Raw genomic sequence first — 13,432 nt, forward strand, 5'->3', positions numbered from 1 at the left:
AACCCAGAACTAAACTTGAATCATCAATGCATTGTAGGGACATTATTATAGGACATTCTGCAATTACGCAAACGATTCAGGGATTATTTAAGATAAAAGGAGTGTATTACACATCTGGACTGCACAGGGTAACAGACTTCTGATGAGGTTAAGTGTCCATATGTTCATTTTAAATACATAAAATCCAGATTCATGAGATAGGAAAGTGAACTAACGGGAAAGAGGCGATTGCGACATCTTGTGGCTGACTGGACCTAAAGTGCGCAAAGAACCAGAAACAGTTCATGTGACTTATGAGATCATTGTTATCTTGTTTCATACCTGCATATATTTTTTATGGGCAATCAAATGTTTTGGTTTCTCTGCGCTCTTGTTGAATATACAATATAATATTGGGTGTAAAGATGTAGACAAATAAATCTTGCCCATCTGAACTTGCAAGTATATCTTCAACTACAATCAATCAGTGTTTATATGAATTGGTCGAAATATATTCTAAACTTTAAAATGCTCATCGTGCCTTAGTTACCCATGTGAAATACCACGGAATTAAAGGCCAGTTTGTGTTTTTTCCATCATCGGAGAGAAGAACAGTTCATAGTAGTAATAAATGTGGTTTAAAGGATGATGTACACAAACTACACCTCATCGACTCCACCCACCTCCTGACGCACGTCGGTCTCAGTGGTGAGGCATGATTTGCCCTCAGTGTGAGCTGCAAGGATGTCTTTCGCCCTGCCTGGATAAATATCTATGTCCTACTGTCACCCTAAACACAATATGATATTACAAAAGCTTCTATAATCCTACAGATAACCATTTTAAGCTAGTGACTTGATAAAGCTGAGACTCGATGTTACCGTACCCTTACCTGAAATGCTAAAGTTAGGGCACAGATGCCACCGCGGCTCTACTTTGACAGCTCCGCTCTCGACGACAGGGGCTCGTTTGGTCGTACTCATGTCTGGGGACGTGTCATCGATCATTTAACTGTATGGCAGACAGTTTACATCTCAAGTGAACCGTTCGTTTTTAGACGAAGTTGTTGTTTGGGCTAAACGTTAGCTAACCTTGTGTAGCTAACGTTGGACGTAGGTACACTTGCTAGCTAACTAACTAGTTAACTAAGGTTAGCTTAACGGCGAAATAGCAACTTATTAGCCGGCTAGCAACCGGGTTCTCCCAGCACTGACGACGATTAGCCGCATCATTTCACTTTGCCATATATCTGGTAACTACCTTAACGTTTTTTCATATTTCTTCACATTTTAATTATTAATCTGAAGTTGCCCTGAGTTACCCAGCTTTTCACTGAAGTCTCTAATTTCATTTGAGGATATCGCCAGCTGTTATTGTTAATCGCGGCTCAGCTGTAGCCTGCTATCTCAACTGTTTACATGGATGTACATGGATAGTGGTCAGCTGACGGGCTCTGTAGGTAGCCTATGTGGCGCTCCTAACAAGACTGGATCAACTACAGGATAATCACTGTGAAAATATGGAAATGGGACTGGGAGGTAGCTAACATATGTCGACGTTAGCCAGAACTCTGTAGCCGACTCTCTATCAAAATGAGGAATAATGGGGCTTTGAAGGACAACAGCTGTGTCTGTTGGACTGTTTGATTTTCTGTGGACGCTGGACAAAGGACAGGAGTTTGTTTGTCCTTTTTAAAACTTAACCCGAAGCAAGAGTACATATGAAGAAGAAGAAATAAAGTTTGCTGGGAGCTGGTGTACGTTTCGGACGCTGGGATGATGCTTAAGACCATATTTATCACCAGTCTTCTTGGCTGGGTACAATGCCAGGAGAGTCACAACATGACACCAGAGGAGAAGACTGTAATCAGGTGATGAATGGCAGACATATAAACACTATTTATGTGTTTTTGAATTGGTAATTGTGAAGTTTTGTGAAGTGAAAACAATTATGAGAAATTTTAGATGTTTAATGAATTTTTGCTTTGGTTGTTTTTTTTTTTTTTTTTTTTTGTTTTGCAGGGACCAGATTATTGAGATGTTTGATCACGCATATGGGAGTTACATGGTAAGGTTTGAACTTTGACGTAAGAATTGTTATTACCTCTACATTTACATTAGTATAGGGGAAAGTAAAGAAAATGTGAAAAAGTCAAAACTCGGGAGCACTTCGTCAGCATTAATGCTGAATCCTCAGTGCATTTGGATCTGATATGGCAGTGTTGCAAAGCAAACATACAAGGTTTAGATTACTGCTGCACTGTTAGCCTGGTTTTGAGAGTAATAAGTATTGTTTTGAGTGATAATAAAGATGTCTACCATGAGTGAGACATTTAATCAATTATACAATTATAGTTATTCAGAATTTTAAATGTAAACTCTGTCTGTATAAGTACATAAGTGGACTTGACTGGGAGGATAAAATGACAATAATGGCATAAGTGGAAACTGTAATACATTTCTCTAAGATTTGGGCTCATTTAGGCTTGCACAGACAAGTGTAGTGGAAAAACGATGATTGCAGTTAGGAACAAATGTTAGGAAGACAGAGTATGGCAGATGGAAGTGCTTGTAACAGTCACAAGTGTTGGCTGCACAGAGTAGACACAGAAGTGAGATTATCCCAATATTAGTCAAGTAGTGCATCTAGTAATCATCTAATAACTATGTATTATCATTAGTTTGAATTTACATGTTTTTTTTGTTTTTTTTATTTATGTAACTTTTTTGTATGTTAGTCAGTTGTCAGTTGTTGTCCTCAACATCCAGAGTCCTAAGTAATTCATGTAAGCCAGTAGTTACTAATTGAAATCTTGGACATGAAATTGAAATCTACCCTATCTATTAATCCCAGAATAGTTAGAATAGCTAGTAGTAAAATTTGAAAATATAATAGTGAGTGGGAAATCAAGCTGTTCTTGCTAATGCTAATCATACAGTAATCATATAATGTTAAATCAAGCCAGAAGATAGTCACTGTTGTTTTTATTGCAGAAATATGCCTATCCAGCAGATGAGCTGATGCCTCTAAGTTGCAGAGGGCGAATCCGTGGCCAGGAGCCCAACAGAGGCGACATAGATGACTCCTTGGGGAAGTAAGATCATTATTTACTAATATATGAAGCTCCTCTCACGATCCCGTGAGATGAATACAGCCACAGCAGTTTAATTCCCTCAGGCAAACAAACCATGTGTTTTGAATCCATTAGTTGGCATCAGTGATATGTGTCTTTTTAAAATCTAATATCCATAATATATAGCTTTATTATTCTGTAGTTCCCTTGTTCTTACAAATTGGCACCAGTACACTTCCATTCCTTAGGCATCCTCTTACTCTCCAAGATCTTGTTAAACAAACTAGTCAGAAACTCCACTGCAATCTCTCCTAGATTTTCAGAAACACTGTATATTGTATGACCATATAAATAAATGCATTTTACAAGAAGGCACTAAATCAACAATATACAATACATCAATTTGTGTACGTGGTTGTTACGGTTGAATACATTGCAAATAGAACTGCATTGGTGGCAAAGTGGGGCAGCTCCACTGTGCTCTCCACAGAGGCTTTTATCACAATATTTCTCTCACCTTCTCTTCCTCTCTTCAGGTTTTCTCTTACACTGATTGACACTCTTGATACTCTGGTGGTGAGTACTTACATTTGTACTGTTTGCAAGAATTAAAATATTTTTTTTATATATATATATATATAAGTCTTTTTTCTCACCATTATGCATTGGTTTTGGAAATTCTCTCTAGATAGAAAAAGATTAATTTGATCCTGTTTGTTTGTGCATGAGCAGGTCCTGAACAAGCTTGATGAATTTGAGGACGGGGTGAGGAGGGCTGTGAGGGATGTACGTTTGGACAACGATGTGGTGGTGTCTGTGTTTGAGACCAACATAAGAGTTTTAGGGTATGAAAGATCTGTCATTTATTTATTTATGTTTGTATATAGTATATAATGCAACCACAAGGGGGCACAATGCAGTGTCATCTTGTGCCAGTCCCAAGTCTAAATAAATACAGAGGGTTGTGTCAGGAAGGGCATCTAAGGTGAAACATTTGCCAACCCCAACATGCAAATCATCAACACGATATCCATACTTGTTCGTTCGCAGCCTGGGTTAACAATGAATGCCACCAGTGCTGTTGACCTACAGGGTGCTGGTGGAAACTGTTGTTCGAAAGGAGAGGAGGAAGGCGTGTTCGTAGGTACAGAGAGAAGAGGAAAGGCAAGAGTGAAGGACTAACAGAGGGGACTTTGAATGTTAGCACTATGACAGGGAAGGATAGAGAGTTGGTTGACATGATGCAGAGAAGGAGGGTGGACATACTGTGTGTTCAGAAGACTAAAAGTAATGAAAAAAAGTAGCAGTAATGGAAAAGTAGCAAGGATAAAAGCTTAGGCTCAGGCTTCAAGTTGTTTTTACCATGGTGTGGATGGGAAGAAAGATTTGTATGGGTTGGCGAGGCAAAGAGATGGCGATAGGAAGGTTGTGGAGCAGGTTAGAGTGATTAAAGATAGAGATGGAAATGTATTGACAGGTGTCAGGAGTGTGATGGGAAGTTTGAAGGAGTACTTTGAAGAGTTGATGAATGAGGAAAATAAAAGGAAACTAAATGTAGTAGAGGTTACTGTTGTGAAGCAGGAAGTAGCAAAGATTAGCAAAATTGAAGAGGTTGATTAAAGAGGATGAAGAGTGGAAAGGCAGTTGGTCTGGAAGTATCTAGGAGAGATGGCAGTGGAGTTTCTGACTAGTTTGTTTAACAAGATCTTGGAGAGTAAAAGGATGCCTAAGGAATGGAAGTGTACTGGTGCCAATTTGTAAGAACAAGGGAGCTACAGAGGAATAAAGCTGATAAGCCATCTAGTGAAGTTGTGGAAAAGAATAGTGCAAGCTAGGCTAAGGGCAGAGGTGAGCATTTGTGAGCAGCAATATGGTTTCATGCCTAGAAACAGTACAACAGCTGCAGTATTTGCTCTGACGATTGTGATGGAGAAGTACAGAGATACAAAGGAAGCTGCATTGCGTCTTTGTAGATCTAGGTCCAGTGTATGACAGGGTGCCAAGAAAGGAGCTGGGGTATTGATGAGAAAGTCTGGAGTAGCAGAAAAGTATGTTAGAGTAGTGCTGGACATGTATGAGAGCTGTAAGACAGTGATGAGGTGTGACAGGGCAGTTCAAGGTGGGTCTGCATCAAGGATCGGCTCTAAGCCCCTTCTTGTTTGCTCTGGTGATGGACAGGGTGACAATTGAGGTTAGACGGGAATCTCCACAAACTATGATGTTCACAGATGACATTGTGATCTGTGGCGAGAGCAGGAAGCAGGTAGAGGAAAATCTAGAGAGGTGAAGGTGTGCTCTGGAAAGCAGAAGAATGAAGATTAGCCGCAGGAAGACAGAATAAATGTGTGTGAATGAGAGGTAACCAAGTGGAACGGTGAGGTTACAGGGAGCAGAGGTAAAGAAGGTGTTGGACTTCAATGTTTTAGAGCAATGGAGAGTGTGAAAAAGAGGTGAAGAGGTGTGTGCCAGCAGGATGGAATGGGTGGAGAAAAGTGTCAGGAGTGATGTGTAATAAAAGAGTATCAATGAGAATGAAAGTAAAAGGTATTCAAGAGGGTGGTGAGACCAGCGATGCTGTACAGACATTTTTGTAAACTGTTTCCTTGATTCTGATGTTTGACTTTGATTGGTCACCAGTGTCAAACTTAGAACCTATATGAAGTAGGATTAAAACAGAACTGTGACTAGGGTTGGCAGAGAGGAACAAATCATTGGTCACTTAAATAAGTGCAGTTTCAGTGCTATAAAAGTAACAAAAAACAGATTCATATTTTTCTAAAAAAAAAAAAAAAAAAAAGCTGGTGTTGTTCATAAAAGAAATAAATTATTATTATTGGATTTGTTTTGTAAAGTAATTACTGTTACTACACCACAATATCCTGCTGTATAAAATGATTAAACTTATGTATTTTTAAATGAAAATCATTCATTCTTCCTCTCTCTAATTATCCCCAGAGGACTTTTGGGGGCCCATGTGATGGCTGACTTGCTCCGTCAGCGTGGGGACAGGATGCAGTGGTATCGCGATGAGCTCCTACACATGGCTAAAGACCTGGGCCATCGCTTACTACCTGCCTTCAACACCACAAGTGGCCTTCCCTATCCTAAGGTACTGTGTATTGCATTGTTAAATGTCAAAGGATCATATGTTAAATCCATAATATGGATTATATAAGAAATAATCAAGAACAATAAGCATTTCTGATTTTAGTAATAAATTAAAAATAATTATAGCTTGGTGAACTGCTGAGATACATTTCTCTTTTTTTGGTTTGACAGGTAAACCTGCGGTATGGAGTTCTGAACCCACTTTCACGCACAGGCACTGAATCAGACACCTGCACAGCCTGTGCAGGAACAATGATCCTGGAGTTTGCTGCTCTCAGCAGACTGTCAGGAGATTCTATATTTGAGGTATTGCACCCCTTTGACTTTAGCCTTTTAGGCTTCTTTTAATGTACACTTAATGTGAAGTTACTGCAGTAATATATAAGAATACTCTACAGTATTTGTTTCATAAATTATAGCTGGCTAAGGCTGATGTCATTGATTAAAACGATTAAAATATGCATACATTTTAATATACTTTTTCTACCAGAAACATTATAAGAATGTAATATTTATTGTTTCACAGGAACATGCTAGGAAGGCTTTGGATGTCCTCTGGGAACGGAGACAGAGAGGAAGTGACCTGGTGGGGACTGTCATCAATATCCATAATGGAGAATGGATCCGCAGGGGTAAAGCAGTTATAATACTGCAAAGTCATCAAAACTTTGTTCTAGATAAAAGATGAACACTAGAACCACATGTTCTCACATAAAAAAAAAAGTGATATTTCAGAAATGTGTATAGAATTTGACTGAATTGAATTCTTACCTCTGTGTTTGCAGACAGTGGTGTTGGTGCTGGTATCGACTCCTACTATGAATATCTGATGAAGGCTTACATTCTTTTAGGCGATAATGTTTTTCTGGAGAGGTTCAACATTGTAAGTCCTTCATCATTGTATCCACATCATATTATGGAAGTGTACTGTTTAGATACAGTAACTGTTAGTGTGAATCTATTTTTCATGATGTTCGTCACAGCACTACAGTGCCATTATGAAGTACATCAGTCAGCCACCACTGTTGCTCAACGTCCACATGCACAACCCCACTGTGAGCGTGCGGAGTTGGATGGACTCTCTCCTGGCTTTTTTTCCTGGCTTACAGGTCAGGGAGCCTGTCTTAAGATTTACATTTCATTTATCATATTTAAGGATGCATCAATCTGACTTTCTCAGTCTTTATACCGATCCAGTATGATTGTTGAATTAATAAACTGTATATCTTGCCTTGTGGAAGACACTGAAGGCTTTGACTTAAACATTGCTTTCTTAACTTTGTAACACAAAATCTAACAAATTAGCACATAGAAAAATGTACTGAATAGTATTTATTATTGAAATTATACATAATTGTGCATTGGCGACAACTTGGAGCTACCACCACTATTTCCTTAGCAGATATTGCAAGTAGCTGTCAAACTTGTCAGGGTAGCAAGTGTAAAATATGTCATCTTCATCAGTCGAGTCTACCAGCATACTGCACATGCTGCTAATGCATGATATGGGACACCTCACTAATGTAGATTTGGAGTTATAATAGCAACCCTATTATCCAATACCCGATCTTGATATTTAGGCAAGGTTGGGGCAGGTATCTGATATTAATATCAGATTGGTGCATCCCTAATCACATTTACGACCATCAGAAGATGATAACAAAGATGCCTTAACAAGAGCTAGTGGTTTTATTTAATTATAGAAATTGCTGTTTTTTTGTTTTTACACAGGTTTTAAGAGGAGATCTGAAACCAGCTATTGAGACACATGAGATGCTTTACCAAGTCACCAAACAGCACAAGTTTCTTCCAGAGGTAAACGATCTCTGTTCTTTTTTTCCCTTTCAAACACATTTAGTTGGAAGAAAATCTATAATATAATAATATAAAATCTTATATCATGTTTAGCAGAAATTTTTGAAAGAATATTTGCTACACATTATTTTTTGAACATTTGAGGAAACCAAATGATTAATCTGATTTGAAAGTCAAATACAACAAAGACAGAAGTGTGTATTTTCTTTATGTCATATCTCTCAGTCACAATATGGACATATGTATACCGAAGTTGGTGTGTAGTATATCACTATAAAATGTACTGTAGATATGCACCAGCTGTATCAAATCCCATGTAGATAAAAATAATATAATATATTAAATTTTATAATGAAAGGACTCAATAAGCCATTGTCACTTTATTTTCTTGCTTTCCCTGCAGGCTTTTACTACAGAGTTCAGAGTTCACTGGGGCCAACATTTACTGAGACCAGAGTTTGCAGAAAGCACCTACTACCTCTATAAGGTCTGACAGTAGGAGAATAACGAAAACATTCTTTTAAGACTGGAAGGTTAAATTCTAAACCATCTAACTACTCCACCTTTGTACCATATTCACAAAGATACACAAACTAAGTTATATTTTGACCTGTGCAGGCCACTGGCGACCCATACTACCTCAGAGTGGGACAGTCTATTGTGGACAAGCTCAATGCCTATGCCAGGGTGCCTTGTGGGTTTGCTGCTGTGCAAGATGTCCGCACTGGGACACATGAAGACAGGTACTGTGCCGCAGAAATAGTGATGCAAACATGTTTACCCCTGGTTTCCAGTGAAGGTGTGGTCTGCAGTCTGTCTTTATTTATGGAAGGACTAGTATAATGGAACATCAAAGCCTTTCTTATAGATGTGTGATAACCTCTTTTGTGTCTCTGTATGTGTTAATTTGCGTAGGATGGACTCTTTCTTTCTGGCAGAGATGTTTAAATACCTGTACCTGCTATTTTCCGAGAAGAGCCAGGTGCCGATTGATATCGACGATTACATCTTCACCACAGAGGCTCACCTTCTCCCTGTCTCTCTTTCCACCACCCAGCTGCCGTGTCAAGGCAACAATACAGTGAGTTCTGTGGCTTTGTCTGATACAAGCTGATGCTTCAAACAAGTATGCCAAATATAAGCTACATAAAGTTGACATAATTTATATTATTATATAAATTACATATTATTATTATATATATTCACAAAGTTGTGTATTTACACAATTAAAAAAATTCCAAATCTAAATTGATGCTTTAAAATGTGAAATGACAATAATGTATAATACATAAAATAATATTTTGGGTCATTTGCTTCAGGAGGCAGTTCCTGTTGCTCAACAAGAAGATTTGTTCACGCACTCTTGCCCCAGTACAGAGACACTGTTCCCCAACAACCCTTCATTTGCCAAAACCATCCGGGACAGCTACAAGTACCTCACAGGGGTGGGACGAGCCTTCCACCCCTTACCTATCAGGTGTGTCCAGTCACTTAGAACTTTAGAATGAAATCATTGATGAAACACGTTAGCAGTGATTATTTTAACTTGTAATTTGATTGTGTTTGTCCTTTAAAGGGAGATTGAACTACCGCTCCATGATAATGGCATGGAACCAGTGGAGTTTTTGAAAAGCATGGGCATTTCTCTCACGCCACTGAATGAGATCATTGCGGGAGAATCTGGAAGTCAGAAGGTATTTTAGTTACTTATTTACACTAGGCTCCAACATTGTCCCACATCCTATAAAAATTGAGTTAACACATAAAACTGATCTTTCAATACCTTTTTAGCAGGTTTAAGTAGTATATACTATCCAGTCATTCAAATTAGCAATCATAGAACTGTATATAATTACAAAGATCAATATATATCAGGATATACATGTTATTATGAAGGTAGATGGGTAAAATAAATTGAAATGATTAATAAGCATTGTTTGAATCATGTTTTCTAAATATTAATTTGTTTAGGAACATGGAGTGTACCGTGTGAAACTTGTGGCAGAGGTAAGCCAGACACCGGAGGAGGAGGTAGTGCCTCATGTTGTGCAGCTCATATCCCCCCCATTTCTGGGTAGGACCGTGCTCACTGCGGGACCTGCCAAGTTTGGAATGGACCTCTCCAAACAGGAGCATGGGGTGAGCCTCTAATGTGACAGTAATGCAGTGACTCTAACTTGCACATAGGTGTGAATGTGAGTGCGAAAGGTTGTCTGTCTCTGTATGTCTGCCCTGTGACGGACTGTTGACCTGTCCAGGGCAGACATACATGCCTCTTGCCCGATGACAGCTGGGATAGGCTCCATCACTCCTGTGACCCTTGAGTTGACAAGCGGTTAAATAAAAAAGGGATGGATGGATGTTCAAATGTTACCTGTTTCACTTCACTTGTGCTTGTCTTTAATTCCAAGTAACACAAAATCTTAAAATACCCTTAAACTCTTCTGCCACAGGTGAAGGGAAGCATTGTGAAGGCTTTGCCCTATACTGCCTGTGGGCCGATCGATAATACAGTGGAGCTTAAAGGCCATATCGCCCTGGCACTGCGTGGTGACTGTATGTTTGCTGTAAAGGCTCGTCAGCTGCAAGAGGCTGGAGCCATAGGAGCCATCTTTATAGGTGAGGATTATTATTTTTGCTGAAGTACAATGCAACGGTCAGTGTGCTAAGTTTGGAAAAAATGCCAAATAATATCAATGCTGAAGTTGACAAAGAGTAAACAGTTCTAACTCCTCCTTTATTCTCTTTGGCAGACCACCGTGAAGGCAGTAACAGTGAGGAAACTCCTCTATTCCAAATGGTTGGAGATGGCGACTCCACTGAGGACATCACCCTGCCTTTGGTTTTCCTATTCAGCCGTGAGGGTGCTGTACTCACTGCTGCCCTGGAGGAACATCACAATGTGGATGTGCTGCTGCTACCCAAAGAGAGGCAGCTGGGACATGGTGAGGACAATGGAAAGATAGATGAAAGGCTAACACTGGTAATGTTGTGGTGCTTTCAAACAACAAAACCAGATGACACATTGTCCATGAGCCAAGGCTCAAAAGATTCAAGAAAATTGAGTCTGTGGATTAACTGATCCCGATGGTGGCATGTGACATTTCCTTGTTCCTTTTGTAAGACTTCTTGAAAATGTCAATGTCTTTTATACAGTGCCTTTGACATTTTAATGAGATTCATACATGTTTCTGATGTTGTATTTTATTGTCTTTCCAGATAAAACTGAAAACACTGTTGGCGTGAACATTAAACTGCGCTTGTCAGAAGAGGGGGGGCTGGATGAAGGAGCACCTAGAGGACCCACTCTGGAGTTTGTCTTAGAGAAAGATCAAGTGCTTCTTAAGGAAGAGGAGGAGGAAGAGCTCAGACGAGAGGAAAAATCACAGCAGCAGTCGTGCAGGAAGGCAACAGAAAATGAAAGAACTAAACTGTGTTCAGCAGATTCATCTCAAACCCCAAACTCTAACCGTGGACCAGACACAAATCCTTGACCTGATCCTGAAGCTCCCCAGCTTCCAGACACTGATCCCTCATCATGTTCTGAATGGCATGTGCCTCAGAGCTCCTCACTGCCCTACATGGAGCCCTAACTGACCCAGCCTGCATGTGTACACCTGGGATGGGAGAGTGAAGCATTGTGATGTTCACACTCACGAACTGTTTTCACTTGCAAACCTAAACGATTCTATATTAATAGGACAGACAGTCAAAGTGGAGATCTTAGTGCTAGAAATGGGGAGTTTGTGATCTCATTAGACTCAACTAGGTCGTGTAATGCTAAAAACTGTAGGGTGAGCTGGCTGGACAGGTGCTTCCTAAACCTAGCCTATAGTGTTGCTGTTGTAGGCATGTAGAAGGTGATCATTTTAGTGACATTTTAGGAGGAATAAATAAGAAAACAATTTTGTTCAGCTATGTTTTTCTGCAATGCAGTTTGTTTTTAGTCTGTATTGCACCTTTCCACGTCAGTAAGTACTGTTTAATTTTTAGTTATGGTGAATAAAAGATCACCTGGCCAGTAGCTAATGTTCGATACCATGACTTTTCAGTGATGCAACATAGGTCGATGAAGGAGACGAGCTATGGGCCAATGTGGAAAGTTTATTTTATTTTGAACTAATACTCAACTTCAGGGAATTTCAAGAGTGAATGCGTTTTGACTCATTTAATGAAATTTTTGTGTGTGTTCTGCATTTCATTTTTTGCTACAATATCTGTGTGTTTGCAAGATGTGTAATGATGATAATATTTCCAACTCAAACACCACTGCTTTCATATTAGTCTTTTCAAAGCCATGCAGTGAACTGCATGCTTGCAAGCATAACACATCTGTAGGATTAACAATATGAAGCATTAGAACTTCAGTTGGGATTATTTAATTACAAACTGAAATCAATCACACAGTTATTTATAGTTTCATACAGCCTAATCATTGCAAAAATGACCAAAGCTGGTTTTCTTGCAGCCTAACTCTACAGTAACAGTGATTATTTCCAGATGCAGCATCACAGGGTGGTCTGTAGTCCCAGACTGCTATGCACTTTGTAACACGGGTATGTTCGTCCATGGCAGATTAATACACAAATAACCATTTAGGCTTTATTTGCATTTGTATATTTGTGTGTTGCAACAAGTATTTTTAATTGCAAAAGTCCTTAACCATCCTATGTTTATTGTTTATACAATGTACAATGACAAATTACGGGGCTGGTTTCAAAACAGAAAATAGTGTATTATTTAGTGATGGTCAAAAGTTTTGTTAGAATATACACACAACTACAGTAACCTACTAAAAGAGGCCCATTTTATCCTGATCATTATTTTTAATTATTACACACAAAGATTCAGAAGGATGCATAACTCATGAATCTGTTTATTCACTTCTTACTATTAATAATTGCATGTTTTTGTGTTTGTCACACACATAATGTGAGCTTTTTGCTGCTGATTCTTAATCACACATGACATTATTGTTATAATGGTATGTTTATTTAGCCTTTGCAAGAGGCGCTGCCAACCTGTATACCTCAGGATTGTGTATGTTACTGTTCACACACAGAGAAGGACCATGGACAAATAGTACAGATATCTTATTATTGTTCATTCTATTTAATTTTGTGGTCATCTTTTTTTTTTAATTTTTAATTTTTTTTATTTTTTTAAAGATTATTGTTGACCAGTGGCTGAAACTCAAAATGTGCCAAAAGAGGTGCATGACATGGCTCCTGTTTCTGTTTCACATGCGCTCTCTCCTCCTGACTGTGAGATGACGCAGTCGTATCAGTAAATACAAACCCCTTTTCCTCTTTTGTTTCTGGAAATGTGACTCATTGTATACAACAGGACAGTCTTAATTCTGCATAATGACTAGAGTCTATGAAAGATGAAAATAATTTCCTTAGTTATTAGTCACTCAAAGCTTTATTTTACTGCATGCTATTTTAGAATATGACT

The 13,432-nt window shown here is 38.9% G+C and overlaps 1 protein-coding gene across 2 annotated transcripts; it reads left to right on the forward strand.

The window, feature by feature from the left end:
• The first annotated feature begins 928 nt into the window (after window positions 1–928).
• On the forward strand, window positions 929–13,091 carry si:ch211-282j22.3 (ER degradation-enhancing alpha-mannosidase-like protein 3). 2 transcript variants are annotated; one of them, XM_026339216.1, is made up of 21 exons: window positions 929–1,231; window positions 1,336–1,849; window positions 2,001–2,046; window positions 2,973–3,073; window positions 3,589–3,628; window positions 3,785–3,897; window positions 6,008–6,161; window positions 6,332–6,466; window positions 6,687–6,792; window positions 6,946–7,043; window positions 7,144–7,269; window positions 7,892–7,975; window positions 8,379–8,462; window positions 8,594–8,718; window positions 8,891–9,056; window positions 9,295–9,452; window positions 9,552–9,669; window positions 9,947–10,114; window positions 10,429–10,594; window positions 10,729–10,920; window positions 11,195–13,091. In XM_026339216.1, exons 2-21 carry the CDS (start codon window positions 1,755–1,757, stop codon window positions 11,467–11,469), a joined length of 2,550 nt encoding a protein of 849 aa, XP_026195001.1. In that variant the 5' UTR covers window positions 929–1,231; window positions 1,336–1,754; the 3' UTR covers window positions 11,470–13,091. The 2 variants fall into 2 exon arrangements, with proteins under 2 accessions (XP_026195001.1, XP_026195000.1); XM_026339215.1 differs by having other exon boundaries at window positions 929–1,849.
• Window positions 13,092–13,432: the final 341 nt, after the last annotated feature.

The sequence above is a fragment of the Anabas testudineus genome, chromosome 22 (genome assembly GCF_900324465.2).
Source record: "Anabas testudineus chromosome 22, fAnaTes1.2, whole genome shotgun sequence".
NCBI classification, from domain to species: Eukaryota; Metazoa; Chordata; class Actinopteri; order Anabantiformes; family Anabantidae; genus Anabas; species Anabas testudineus.

Bases quoted from the DNA above. Each gene is read 5' to 3' on its own strand.
- si:ch211-282j22.3 (XM_026339215.1), top strand. From the start codon at position 1,755: ATGATGCTTAAGACCATATTTATCACCAGTCTTCTTGGCTGGGTACAA. The intron at 6,162-6,331 runs GTACTGTGTATT...TTGGTTTGACAG, and splicing joins GTGGCCTTCCCTATCCTAAG to GTAAACCTGCGGTATGGAGT. The intron at 10,595-10,728 runs GTGAGGATTATT...TCTCTTTGGCAG, and splicing joins CATAGGAGCCATCTTTATAG to ACCACCGTGAAGGCAGTAAC.